Source organism: Idiotropiscis lumnitzeri, chromosome 5 (assembly GCF_059441095.1).
Source record: "Idiotropiscis lumnitzeri isolate Australia: NSW breed Sydney's pygmy pipehorse chromosome 5, RoL_Ilum_1.0, whole genome shotgun sequence".
Taxonomy (NCBI): domain Eukaryota; kingdom Metazoa; phylum Chordata; class Actinopteri; order Syngnathiformes; family Syngnathidae; genus Idiotropiscis; species Idiotropiscis lumnitzeri.
In genome coordinates this window covers 27,355,793-27,370,935 of record NC_142395.1, presented here as the reverse complement: position 1 = coordinate 27,370,935, position 15,143 = coordinate 27,355,793, and the positions used below count along the sequence as shown (strand labels likewise).

Below are 15,143 nucleotides of genomic sequence, written 5' to 3'. Positions count from 1 at the left end.
CTTGGGAGGGCGGACTGAGGGGGGCGGAGACCTGGCTGAAGGAGGACAAGGTTGACGGCGAGGGTGTGTGAGGAGGCAGACGCAAACACTGGACACGTTTGACGAGCTGGACCTACGTACGTGGCCACGGCGGCGTGGACACAACTTTGGACACTTCCACCCCTTAACTTTGAACTTTTTTTTGTCGCAACAACGGTCAGCGGCGAGTGTAGCGGTGACGTCACGCTTTGCCCAACGGTGCCCGGCTTCCGCCCTCTTGAGGGATTGCGATGCCCTCTGACTTCGTCGCGCTGTTCAGCGGGGAGCTCGACCTCAATTTGCCCGGATCCCTTTGCTCCAAAGGTAACCACTCTCGTGACGCTTCGTGTGGAGTTTATGGCTTGACACCTGAAGTGGCAAGCCCACCTCACACCGGTCAAACCAGTTTGGGTTTATTTGACTGAAAACCGATGGAGTTTGGACGATAATTGACCCATAAACAGAAGCGTGTGCGCGGCATGGGGGCTAAACAAGCCCCCAGGTTAGGTTAGCAGAAGACAATTCAGAGAACTTGTAGTGCACTTAAAGTGCTTCGTTTTAGTTCTACTGTAGTATTTTCCATGACTGACTTCTACTGTATAACATTTTTCCAGGGGCAACTACAAGTGAGCTAGGCTGATGAAATTCCAATAAACATCGCAATGAAGTAGAATTCAAATTAAAAAATCGCAAAATCTGCAAGTTAGGAGGAAAAAAAATCCAGAAGTGAAAGTGATAAAGCTCAGAATCTGGATCAGAATGCCCTTTGTTGTCATTGTACTCAGCGTACAACGAGATTGGAGAGCTCCCCTTATCCAGTGCAAATATAATAAATAATTTAATTAAAAATATCAATTCAATTAATTAAAGATTTAATAATAAATACATAAAAAAACACATGTTGCAGTTCTACAAGGCAAAGGTAGTGGTAGTGTTCGAGAGTTCAGCATGGAGATGGCTCTCGGGAAGAAATTGTTTTTCAGTCTGTTGGTCTTTGTTTTGATGCACCTGTGCCACCAGATTTGTTTGCATTATTGTTGCAGTCTAATTTCTGATTTATTCCCTTCTCTTTCCACGTCATTTGTATGGCAACATTTTGGCAAGTATGAACACTTATGAGACTGCAAATCAAAATGTTTAGTAAGCAAATAACTAATCTTTAATATTAATATGAATTCATTTGTTTGTTTTTTTTTGCCTTGGGCTAGTCTTACACTAAAATGATTTGACCAAAGCATGTACATAGAATGATTATTATTGTTTATTGTAATAGAGATTAATTTTATTGCGTGTGATGATTGAAAAAAATATCATCTCATAATAAATGGCAATATTGGGTTGCAAAGTACCATCACTGAACCTCAGGTTCAGTGATGGGCAACTGGCAGGTTGCATGTGGCCTGCAACCACATTCTGAGTGGGCCCTTAATTAATTTAAAAAAAAATAACATCCAGTCATCCATCCATTATGCAAGTTTTTTTATTTTTTATTTTATTATTATTGTCAGTATTATGTTTTTCACACCGAAAACGCTGATAGGCACGAAATGAAGGAAAATGGGGGAAATAATCTGGAGAAAAGGGGAGAAATCCAATATAGGAAAAAAACTTTGCTAAAAATATTTTTTGTTCAATTTTAGTTTTAGTTATTTCAGTCGCTTTCGGTAATTCAAATAACCTTGCCCACTACTAATGTCACCTGGGCCTACGAGTACACAATTCAACACAACTACTAACACTACTTTGCCTAAATAATAATGTCACCCCTAGGTGGCCTCGGGTGGCACTAAAATGCCCACAGATAGTTTAGTCTTCTCGTGACTGCAAGGAGCTTGTTGGAATTTGGATGGATGTCAAATGCATAGAGAAATCTTTTTGAACAGTTGTTGTATAACATTGTAAATTTGATGATTAATTCTTTTTATTGCAATTAGTTGTCACTGCATATTTTATGCATTTATCAGTAACATGGTGAAAATTAGCGGAATGACTTTACTTTGCAAGTCGCTCCTAAATTTTCGACTTGCGCCTCACTTTACGCAACATTTGTGATTTACTGCCATTGACGGCTAAAGACGTCACAGATCCATTTTGTTTTTACTTGGCTGGTAGTGAATGAGTTAAAGGACATCTAAAACGTCTTTGTCCGTCAATGTGAAAGCATCAGAGCTTTCCGTGCGTTCTGTGAAGTTCTCGATTGCAAAAGCAACGATCTCTAAATAGTTTTCTTATATTGACACCCAACCAAGGGCTGGTCAATCATTAAAGGGCTGGCTGCGCGGTGCGTGTGTAAACCCTGCCTTAAATTGCTGGATTAATATTGACTCTGCTGTGTTAAGCAAACTGACGGGCATGTGCATCGAAATACTTGATTTCCTAGAAAAGTTGTTATCTGATGTTGGAAAAAAAAATTATTGGGGCAAATCATCAAATCTTGCCACGTGTTTTACAATGACTCTCTATTTCTGCCACCAATCTCAAATGAGTTTGCTTAAGACATTTTCGTCCCAAATATGACGACACTGCGGTCGGCTTCGACAAACATGACTTTCTGTAGCGTGCGCTCGTCTAAACAGAGTGGCACGTGGAAGCGATATGGGCCTAAGCTGACTCCGTTCAGGGCCTCTGCTCACAGTGTCGTACTTTCTCCTGTCAAGGACATTTCCCTGGCAGAAATTTTCACATACTTGGTAATTCCTCAACAAGTCTGAAAAAGGATTTGTCCTCTAGTGAAATTCTTGGCTTTAAGTTGTACCAGCAATGTTTTATGGCAATGAAATTAGTGAGCATTGTTCACCATCGCCACCTTTTTTGAGCCTCATCGATGTAATCATTGACTTTAAACAAACCCTAGTAAAAAAAAAAAAGAAAGACAAATCTTGTTCAGGTCAAAATATCACCTGCTCTGGTATTTACGGCACGTTTGTGACTTTGGGTCGGCCGTACATTTCAATATACGTGTGGCCTGACCTGTTGTGGACACACTTGGACAATGTGTACTACACAAAGGAAGCTTTAAAGGTCAAATACTGTCACTTTGCCGGATGCTAATCCACCGGGGATTCTGTTAAAGACAGAAAATCGACCAATGCTGATTTATTTCTTTTTTTATTTTCATTTTATTTAAGGGCCAATTTCTTTGGACAGGCTGTAGTTTATGTGATTATGAGAAGAAAATTTGGAAGTCATGATTATATCTCCTGTAGTGATGGGAAAATGAAGCTTCAAATTTGCTTCATGAAGCAGCGGCTGTATTTTTGAGTCCTCTAGATGACACTGTTGGTTTAAATAAAGGCTTTAAAAAATGGCAAGTCAGTGTGCTTTCAGTCCAATGTTGAACAGAGAGTGTCATCTACAGGAGTCCAAAAATACTACAACTGGTTCATGGAGCCGATTTGAAGCTTCATTTACCTATCACTTGTGTCCTGCATGGCAGCAAATGGAAAGTAGTCGCGTGTGCAGCCAGAAGTTCTGTTGACATGCACACGCACACGCTTCTTTCAATCACAGCGGCCGTCTAGATTTCTGATTAATGAGTCAAAACGTTAAAAAAACTTGTTCACTTACACAAGCTGAAGCGCACAAAAAAATCAATGCGCACCCGAACCTCAGTGGCGACTGGTTATGGTTTTCTGATATTTAGGCATAAAAAAAACATCAATTTAACAACAAAAAAACCATAAATTGAGTTTGTTGAAAAATGGATCATCCCGGTTGGATAATTCCTTGAAAGTAAAAGCACTGTAAGCACTCGTTTAGTGTGTCATTTCTTCATGATCAAGTACATGTTCACTTATTTTTATGTCGTACTGTATTTATTTTCAACCACACGCCAAATAAAATTAGAAAAAAAAATACATATATCATAAAATGTAAATATAACAATTTTGTCGCTGGAACCAATTAATTGCATTTCCATTCATTTCAATGGGAAAATTTACCTCAATTTCGGAACCACATTGAGTGAACTAATTCAGGTTGTCATTCCACGCTACTGTGTTCAGACTAACGGGGGCACATACAACATAATTTGACATGGAAAAGAATTTCCCCTCCATATTTAGATTCTTAACAGCAGCGCAAATGTAAAAAGTTACCCAGAGTAAAACAATAAAACACCCGTAAATCTGGTAATGAATGAGGAAATCTTAGATAAACGCATCAAATTTCACTCGTGCATTAAACATGAAATGTCTTACTTGTAAAAAGAAGGGCAGCTGATTTTTTTTTTTGGGGGGGGGGGTATTTTTCCAGTAGCGCTAAATTAGTTTCCAAATTATACCGCATTTCAAATGTCGAGGTTCCACTGTAGAAGTGTATCTAATTTTATAAAACTCTTTCATGGCGACTAAATTAGACCAGCAGACTCCAATTTGAGCTGGTGGTCAGCGATTGTGCCTTCAGTGTTGCCCATTTTCCCCAGCTGACCAGCTGCATGCTGTTTGTGAGAAATGAAGCCAAATTGTTTTGGCAGTTAATCATCTTATTTTCCTTTGCACATCATTCGGAGTGTTGCGAGGGAGCAAACTGTCCCTCCGTCGTCTTCGATCCGTGTCATCTCCCCCTCGTAGCTTCAAGTTAATTGACGTGTGTTTCGGTCCAATATGGATAAAAGCTTCCGATCATGTCAATCAGGTGTGAAAAACCCGGAGCGGCTGTGAGATTTCACATCTCCGCCTCGAGTTTCCCTCCACAGCAAGATGCATCTGACGTCATTAAATATTAAGTGGGGGGCGATGTTGGCCTTTCCATTGCAGTTAAGGTAGAACGATTACAAGTTTACAATTTTCAGTTATCGTATAAATCATAAATTATAATGATAAACTTAACGGTCATACATGTATAAAAAAATACTGACCTACATTTTGATTATGTCGCAAAAGTATCAAAATAAGCGAACCACTGTGAAGCGCGGAAACAATATTACGATACAAATAAAGTTGGCTCGGCTTGGTCGTGCTCTATTTTTTTTTTACAACCTGCGTAGTTACAATGGACAAAAGAATTGGAACACGCTGAAGTCTGCTTGACTGCGGCGAAGATTTTCTCTTTGGACCCCTCTTGGCGTGCCATCTTTTGGAATATGTATTGGAAAAAAACGTCAAAGAAAAAGAAAAATAGCCTTTTCGTTCGCATCAACGCGGGTGACAGCTGGACAATTAAAATTGATTAATTGATATTTTTTTAGTAACATTTTCTTTTTTTTGTTCCCCTTCTAAAACAGAGACAGGTAAATTTTGGATGTGAGTTTCATTCATCTTATGTTAAGTGACAATAATGTTAAATATTCATCACAAATGTTTATTAAGCATAAAGGGTCACTTTCTCCGTATTTTCGACAATGTCATTATTTGCTTTTTATCTTCATGGAATAGGAAGAAAAAAAATGATTCAACTCGGAAATCATATTTTTTTTTTTTCCAAAAATCTCTCTGTTTTAATTTTACTGCCATATCGCCCTGCTTGTTCTTATTAAAACACAGGAACGATAGATAATTATCTGGTGTGATGCCTCGCCTGAGCATAGTTAATCGTTTTTTGTTTTTGTTTTTTTTTCATCCCGACCTCATTTTTACGCATATTTGAGATTCATTTTGGTAGAAAAACAGTCGCTTTGCTGTGGTTTCTTAAAAAAAAAAGAAAAAAAAACAATCCTGAATGAGAATAAATAAAATGCTTGTTAAGCAAAGAGACGCCTCTCTTTGTATAACCAGTTGTGTAACACTCTCTTGGAATATTCATAGTTCTGTAAAATCTCAATGTCATGGACACTGAATATGCCCTTGGTCTTAGTCCTTTAGTTGAACACTACTTCAGCAGATAAATGTTGATTTATGAATCCTCTCCGGAGGTCCTTACTTCATTGTATGTTGAGGTATTTCGTTACATGCAAATATTTGAGATACCGAACAGTAGCATAGATGCCATATTTAACCATCAAGATAATCCTGTTTCTGTTTTGAAAAGGGAAGGGGGAGGGTATGCACTGTCCCACTTTCTACATACAAAACTTAGAAGGTGTCAGAAAGGTCCCAGGACTGGTATCGCAAAAGCTGTACAGTGATATCTCGAGATACAAAAAAAAAAAAAACACTCACCCGATTCTAATGATGTGAAATCCCATTCATCTTTCCCAAACAAAAACAGAAATTGTGCTTGTGTTTTGAATAAAGTAACACTGTACAATATTGCACTGTAAAAACAAAGTTACAACATCATCAAATATAATGTGGGACATAATGATTTAATGCTGCAATCCAATTTAGTGTGTTGCTCCTTCGGCTGCGCCCACCTTGGCCATCGGGAGGCAGTACTGTTTCATAAAATTATGCTTTGACAAATAAAATAGACTTGTTCCCCTTATTTTTTATTTCTTTTATTATTATTATTATTATGCGTCAGATGCAGGTTTTGTTATATTATCTGTGTACATGTTTTCCAACATTTATGCTCAAATATCCATTCCTTCACAACTAGCCATGCTAATCTTTAGCATGTCAATGTCGTTTGCTATTTATGCTAGCATTAAGCTAGTGCGGGCTGTTTTTCAGAGACCCTAGTTTGCTTGTTTGAGACACAAGTAATTCTCTTTTTTGTTTTACGCTAAGATGGACAGTAAACTTCAACTTGAAACTATTCATTATTTGCAGAATAGCCTTTTATAAAATGAGTTGAATTTAGTTTGAATGGAACACCATACAGTGCTTGTAAGCCAAAACAACAAAATCAGCTGATGGCTTCTATCAAAAACTGTCTTTATTGAGATTCAGTTACCGGTTTGTTCTGTAACGCATCCGAAAATGGGCAAATATGTTGATAATTGTTTTCCAAAGTAGATGCAGATGTTTGTAAATGTCTTATTTTGATTAGTCACAAAGATAATCTATCTGCTTTCATTGAGGACAAACAGATGTCTCGCAAAATTTACTCTTTTGAGGCTAAAAGGGGAAAAAAAAGGATTTGGGCCGTTTTAAGTTCGACAAAGTCGCTGAATAGTGAATTGATTATCAAAATTGATTAACTTGTAAATTGATTAGTTGTTGATGAATCGACTAATTATTGTTGAAATATAAGACTTGTATAATAATTCCAACCGTTATTGAGGAGAGTAATTATTCGATCAGTGTTTTCCAACCTGTGTATTTCGTTTTAAGAAACATTGAATGGTAAACCACTGAACAAAATGTTTCAAAAAAGGATACTGAAGGAATTATTTTGTTGCTGTTTCATCACAAACGTACTTACTCAGAGTGAAAGCTAGACTCGTTTTGTCGAAGACAAAGCGGATATAATTGCCAAGAACCATTCAACTTATTCTACCGTAAAAATGGCAACAAGTGGAGACGCAGGTTGGTTGTAATTTTTGTCATCCAATTGAAGAGCACTTATTTCTTAGGCCCGCCACAGCCAAAACAAAATAGTCATAAGAATTGAAAAAAAAAATGGTGCTGTTTTGTGCAAAACAACGCAAGGTGCATCAAACCGACCCAATTAGTTGATTGCCGCGTTTTGACCCAAAATTGGGTTATTTTCGACCCAAGTGTTTTCAGCTGCTCTGAGTCTGTAAAGTCCGCTTACTTGCATCGTGTATTTTTGCAGCTGCCAGCCGGAGGACTCACAGGATGCAGGGTAATTGAGAACTTGCACTCGTGATTCATATTGAAGAACCAATATTTGAATCATTAACCCGAATTATTGGCTCTTGACCAAGTCCAAGGCGTGTCAACACAGACGAAACTCCCAAAAATAAAGCGGAGCCAAGTTAGCGGTTGGACATGGAAAAAGTGCAGAGCAGGAAACGTCGCGGACTGGTCTGGGATGGAATCACACATGGGTGTTATGAAAGCAAATTCCATTTGTGCCACCACAATAACAATCGGGAAGCAACAATTCATGCAATGCGTTTTTCTTTGCTCTTTTGCACATTGCTGCGTCGCCTGTAGATGATTGGACAAGCTCCAAAACTTGAAGTTGCTCAAAACATTGCGATGTAGAGATCGCAATGCGGGAAAATGCTCATTAAAAAACTCATTCACTGCCATTGACGGTTATAAAAGTCAAAAAGTGGATTCTGTTCACTTGGGCTGGTCGTGAATGAGTTAATAAAACCCGTTTAACATTTAAAAGGATAATAAAAGCCGAAATGTGAACCGAACAGCCACAATATTATAAATGGGTGAGGTAGAAGCCACTGGTTTATTTTTCATAAAAGGATTTTGGAAATGCAACTTGTTTTTCGTTGAACAAAATTCAATTGTTGGGCTCTTTGGCTTGGAGTGTAACAGCATAATGGTCACATGGAAGTGATTTTATATCTGCGGGTGAGTATTTCAAATAGCGGTGTCATTTATTTTCAGGCGACCAACTGTGACAGAGAGTGAGAAAATATCATCTGAAAATGTCGTTCTAGGCTTGGTGCCTGTTTGAGCGGCAAATCTGAGCCGTCTGCTTTTGCCTAAAGGCTTTGATTGTTTTGAGATGGTGTCTCACGTAGCCTTTTACGATTCTCTCGGCTGAAATTCTCACTCTCCTCTTGTGACTTTGTGAGTGCCTTAAGACTGAATATGATCATTCGACTGTGAGCTGATTGGTCAGGATTGGTTTAATTTGACTTTTTTTTTTAAACTGAAGCAGAAAATATGCTTCTCAAATCTGTTAACATTTTTTAAGCATTAATTCTCAATTCCAGAAGTTGTTTTAGAATTCTACTGGCTTGTAATTAAGTCCCAAATCGATTTTGTAAGAGTTCAGGAAATGAAATTACAGAGTACACTCACAGCAGTTGGGCAAAATTTCTAAGACTTAGTCTTTACTGATGTCATGCAAGGAACAGGTCTGATTCACTTTGAGTTCTTGTTTCCTATCGTTTACGTCGTGTTCCCTCGTCTCTTTGCGTTTCGGTTATTGTGGATTCACTCTATTGCAGATTTTCCATTTGTGACCGTAACTTCATTTATTCCCATTTTAACTCGCTATTTTGCGGGTTTTCTTGTCATCCTTCCTTAAATCCAACCAACCAGGAAATGTTTTTTGTTGTTGTTTTTTTTCTTTTTTTACGAGAAATTAGTTTTAAATTCGCTTTGGTTTTAAAACCGAAACCATGAAAATTAGGGTCGTGTTCGGAAATTCACCGTGATACCCGTGCACGACTGAGAGTGTGTGTGTGTTCGGAGAGGCAGCTCACAACCAATCAACAGCTCATCCTTGAACTGTTTCCATCCATTCAGTCAAGGTTGGCCGGGCCGATTATTGGGGCCGTTATTTGTCATTTTGCCGATTATCAGCATCTGACTTTCAAGGCTGATTAATTAAATTATTAAATTAAATTATTTTGGCTTGCTGCAGCACATATCTTTCTTTCTATCTCTGCTGGGCTCGTGGCCTTGCCTGCAGAAGCAGATACTCCCACCCACAACACAATCTGATTGGTTCCTTGTAGCAGCCAATCATTTCACCTCGAGTCACATGCACTGCGGAAGACAAATGAATATCGGCCTCAAATATCGGTTATCGGCCTCCATGACTACAAATAATCGGTATCGGCCCTGAAAAAAGCATATCATTCTCTCACTATAGGCTTTGGAACATGCCACCCGCGAAAAGTGAGGGAACACTGACTACACATATCAGCAAGCTTTACAGTTCCTCATATATGACTATTTTATTCAAAGCGGTAAATCTTTTAAATTTAAGACAAGCTATTACTTGCTCGCTAGGCACATCTTTTGCCCAAAGTTTCGCAACAATGTCTGCGCAATGTTGACTCAATTAATCAGTTTGCATTGTCACTTGATGATGTCATGCTGCTGGCGTGTGTGTGCGCCTTTGTTGCTTAAGGCTTTTCCTGTTTCTTCAGCATCACTTTCCTGTGAATCAGACATAAATGGCTAGCGTGACGCCAGATCTCATTTTTTGTCTATTACGCTGTGGTTGTTCGATTGACATTTTCTGATCGTTCTGATTCCAGTAGTAGGGTTGTGTACACAGAGGTCTGTGTGTGCGTGTGTGTGTGTGAGAGAGAGAGGGTGCCGACGTGAGTGTGTATGTTGTCCTCTGTAAATAGTTTGAATTCCGCAGCTTTCTGAAGTCCAGCTTTCATGTTGCGCCTGATGTTGTTACATCGCAAGGACAAAAAGCGAAATAAGTAAAGCAATCTGCCTATGCCATACATTTATGGGAACTTCTGCAATCAAGTTGAGAAAGTCTTTCTTGCAACATGTTTGATTTTTGTTTTCGAAAGTGTGTTAAGTTTTTATATCTGCCCAAAGTCCGTATCTCACTGAGCGGCGGGTGATTGCGCACGGCCCGAATGTTGATTTTTCATCAGGGTTCGTTCAAGGTCGCACACGGTCGCGAAGATGTTCTCCAGACGCGTGGCAACAGTTTTAACGATCGCAAACGAGTTTTCTTGCCGGCAGGAAGTTTTGAACATGTTCAAAATATCGTTGCGACAAGAGACTCTTGCGACCGTTCAAACCGTTGGCGGACGTCTTTGCCAGCGTTTGTGACCTTGAACGACCCCTGACAGAAAACATTGGCTTTGTGCGCAAATCCATGCTGCTCAGTGTCATGTGGGCTTTAGGTGCCGACTTTAATGAGTCAAACGTTTAAAATCGCCTTTTGTAATATAACCTTGTAACCTGAATTTTTTCTATGCGTTCATCTCAGGTTACAATAAGACAATCTGCTTGAATTTCAATTAAACAATTGTAATCATCGAGTGGTCTAAAACTTTTGACTTGGAGTGTATGCTATGTTTTACAAAAACTAAGCCGATAAATTAAAAGCTGGATTTATTTTGGCTCCGTGCAGCACACTTCTCGCTCTCTCTCTGCTGTGCTCGTGGCCTCGCCTGCAGAAGCAAATTGGCCCCGCCTACAGCACCACCTGTTTGGTTCCTCGTGCAGTGGGTAGCAGCCAATCAGCACTAAGCTGCCTGTTTGCTTTTTCGCCTCGAGTCACACGCAATAATATGAATATGAATATCATCTTCAAATATCAGTTATTGGCCTCCATGACTACTAAGAATCAGTATCGCATAACGGTCTGTCACTACAGCTGTGCTCTGTTGCTTGGTGTGCGAGTGGGCCTTAACGTAAGAGTACTAGTATTTGCTTTTATGATGTACTACTATAAATGGTGCAGGCAGTTTTTGTTGAATTCCAACTCGGTGACAGTTGAATGTGAGTATGGTGGGTTGTCTGTCTCTGAGTTTGACGGGCAAACAGTCAAGAGTATAGTCTGTGTTTTCCCCAAAGTTGAGGCTGAACGTGATAAGCTGTATCGAAAATGGATGAATGGATGGACTACTATACGCAAACATCGTGCATAACGCATACAGTGCTGTGCCTGCTGAACCGGTTTCATTATTATTGTGGTTTGACTCTCCTTTGTGTTACTTTTAGTCTACGTGGTGTGCGTAACATCCTGTCATAAAACCATAACACACATTTAATGGGTTAGGGGTTGCTTCCTTGTGTTGCACGGCGTGTGATGTATTTCTTCAAGCACCTTAAGAGTGATGCTAATCAACGTCTCATGACTTATACTGTCGCTGACCTCATTTACCTCTTGTCAAAGAATGTTTGGACCATGCGGCAAGTTGACCATGCAGTTGAAGAAACATAAAGTTTCAAATTCTTTAAAGAGTTTTTGTTTCTATAGGGATGTGTGATTTTTTTATTTTTTTTATTTTAACTTCATAAATATTTAATTATTAATTAATTCAAAGGAAATATTCTCTTTGGATTTATTAATGTACATATATTTTTCAACTTATGAATGTAAAAAGAACACAAACACACACAAACGCAAAAAACAAACAAAAAAAAAAAACAATATAAAAACTAGAAAGAGACCGCCTAATTACATTCAAACGGGTCAACTCGGCTCTCAATCTCAATTTCTCACCCTCGAAAAGTGACATCTCCCGGCTGTCAATTGTTAACCCCCTTTTTTCCGACGTACTACAATAAAGTGTAATTGCGCATCCACGCCAATAGTTGGCAGTGGCGCTTTCCTTGCTCATTGTGTGCAGCAAGTATTAACTCTACAACAAAAATTCTATTATTTATAGTTGCAGCAGCGAGTGGGTGGTGGGGGTGCGCGAATTATTTTCTTCTTGCTGGGGGGGTGGGCGTAACAGAAAATAATCGAGAAGCATTGCCTTCATAGATGTGAGGTGAGCAAAGAAGTTGCATATTTCTAGTCTGTCAGGCCCGAGCTTGTTAAATTAATTGTCCCCTTGGAAAAGAGTTTCCAGCAGAAACAAAAAAGATTGTTGTTTTCCTCTGAATAGACTAACCAGCTTCTGGGAATCTTTTCACCGTTAACCAGTCTTTTTGGAAATATTGGTGATAACTTCTTCTAAGCCAACCCATTCCGAGGGAAAGCAATGTCAGCAGATAGCTCACTTGGTTCTCTGCAAATCAGCTGTGTCTGATTTCTGGCAGTCAGAATTGCACGCCAATTAGCAAGGTTAGCAGAAAGAGGCTCGTCCTCAGGTATATCATTTTAGCGGGATTTCTAAGAGAGGCATTTCTAATACAGAGAAATTTACATTGTGTGCATGTTACTCACAGCATTTATGGTGTGGTTTAAGACTCAAAACTGTGCTTTGCCATTAGTGTCTGAGTTATTAAACTTTCAAACTCCATTTATTTAGTAGTATCTCTAAAACGATTTGAAAATTAAAAGATACAGGTAGTCAAACGAAAGAAATACCTTAATTTCTACTTCGTCGCTCCGGCCGAAAAATGCAAAACATACGTAAGTAGAAGTCTCACTTTTTGCAGGAAATTTATTTTTCAAAACGCTAGATCAAAAACAGACATTTTATCTTGGAATGTAAGCTTTAACTTTTGTTTAGTTTTTTTCGTCATTGCAGTAAGAGTCGTCGCCGCTTTTCGCCAGTCCCTAACAAGTTTCTCATTCACTCCAAACGTTCAGTTTTCCGCTGCAAATTTCAATACTTGCAGCTTTGCAGTCTGCAGAATTTGATTCTCTTGAGGGGTATTTGTGTCCGATCATTCTCAGTTATCTTTGTAAGGAGTAGGAGATATTGGTGCATAAGTCTAGAGTGCCCACTAGTGGCTGACTGTGAAATTATTATTTTTTTTCCATGTAAGTCGCTCCAGAGTATAAGTCGCAGGACCAGCCAACCCATGAAAAAAGTGTCTTATAATCTGGAAAAAATGGTAATACTAAATAAACATTTTTGCAGAAAAAAATAATTAGTAGAGACCGTTTCCCAAAAAAACAAAAAAATTAACCTAAAAATCAGTCATTTAAAATATCTAAAAACAAGACTGACGACATTTCCAACTGTCAACACTGAATATTTGATTATTACATCAAACTGAGTGTTTTTGCATTCAGAGACGCTGCACTGAAGATCTTTTTCATCCTTGGTGACAGGGAAGCAACTGCAAGCTCCCCTTTTTTTATTTTTAATGTGCATGGATGCTACTTTTTAACTATATTTTAAAATCTCACATACTACCTGAAGTGCAATCCTATACCCCAGGGGTCCCGTTTTCGAACCACTGAATGACATTATTCAATTTTGTCCCCCCCGTGAGAGTGCCTTCAACTTGTGCGGTGATCTGAGTTGCTATGGAGCCGCTGGCAGCCATCATGTCGGCTTGGCTGTAAACATTTCAGGGTTGTTGCACAAGCTTTGCTGCGGACACCAGCCCCAATATATTGACACAGCGATCTCAACGTCGTGCGTCTATTCACTCGAAAAATTAGCCAAGATCACAAAGATAAATCTCTCGCCAAATGAAAAAAAAAAAAAGTTGTCTTTACGCTTGGCAGCATTCACGCTAACCTGTTGGACAAGTTGACATGGAGGCATGAGTCCATAATCATAGTAAACAAGTCAGGGGAGAGAGAGTGAGAGGTAGGTGGAGTGGGGGAGGGGTTTTAATCACCCCCCCCCTCCAAAAAAAAAAAGCGTGCCACGCCCTAAATGTCGGGGCAAGTCCGAGCAAGCAGCAGGAATGTGAACGGAATGAATGGGAGTCTAAGTCCTGACAGTCACATGGTGAGTCTTTTTTTTTTTTTTTTTTTTTTTTTTGATCCTGCGCCACTTACCTTAACACAGCATGACACAAGGCGTCAATACGCGCATGTATTATTCTCTGTTAATTCTACTGGCACCCAAGTGCAACGCAAACTACGCTGAGGGTTCATCAAAATTTGTCTTGCGGCGAGACGTGTGCATAACGTCACTCCAACAAAGCTCAAATATAAAGTGAGTGGCTGAGTGTTTTTTGTCACTTGCAAATGAAGAATTGAACTCTGTCCGCTTACCAGGAAACAAATATCCAGCCGTTTTCACTCTCTCCAAACATCCAGTGCCTGCGAAAATACTTTGAACAGTCCGGCCAGTGATGCGAGAGCAGTGAGCGGAGGGGAAATGTACATATTTTCTGTCTTGTGCGGTTGGCGATGTGTTTACAGGAAGGGCTGCCCACTTGGAGCACATGTTACTGCATGTGCAGTCCCGAGAAGACTGCAGCATTAAACGAAGATACAAACTCCGGCAGAATGTTTTTTTTTTTTTTTGTCGGAGGTGGTAGGGATGAGCGCAGCCCGGGTTCAGAACTAAGCTTCCTTTCTGGGAATCGGCATTCCCTGCTCATCTGCTCTGAGCTCCAAGAGACTCGAGGCCTTTGGCAATGATGTTGCTCAGGCTGGTTGTGGTATGTCCCGGGTTTTTGGGTTTTGCACATAGAGGAAGCTAACAATGGGTGGGTTAAGGATCTGACATACACACCATGGTTCAGCTGCAAGTAATTAACGCTGAAGAGTCGGGCAACTTTAATGGCTGCGCTAGGTTGGTAGAATAATATTTGGATGATGAATCAGGCTCCTCGTGAACGTGTTGACCCAAGAGAGATAGATTGACGGACAGCGTGGTGTTGTGTTAAGGTCTGTTTTTGTTCATGCGCCTCAGTTGCTTTGACATTTTGATATCATTTAACTGGACCCAAGTGGACATGGCTAAACACATAATTATTTTAGCGCTCTGTAACGTATTGTTTCCGGATGCTTTACTTATGATGACGAGAATTGCTAACACTCACTTGAGCTCAGAACTGCGCCACAGCGGAACAACC

At 39.6% G+C, this 15,143-nt stretch overlaps 1 protein-coding gene across 4 annotated transcripts in view; it reads left to right on the top strand.

Annotated features, from left to right (window-relative positions):
• Positions 1-36: 36 nt before the first annotated feature.
• The window catches only part of nfat5b (nuclear factor of activated T cells 5b), a 32,111-nt gene continuing 17,004 nt past the window's right edge, over positions 37-15,143 (top strand). For 3 of the 4 annotated variants that reach the window (XM_088296553.1, XM_088296552.1, XM_088296551.1), the window contains exon 1: positions 37-342. In XM_088296553.1, coding sequence (XP_088152679.1) covers positions 270-342 — 73 coding nt within the window. In that variant the 5' untranslated portion in view covers positions 37-269. Of the gene's footprint in view, positions 343-13,997; positions 14,066-15,143 lie in introns of those variants that run through there. The other variant, XM_088296554.1, reaches the window with a different exon arrangement.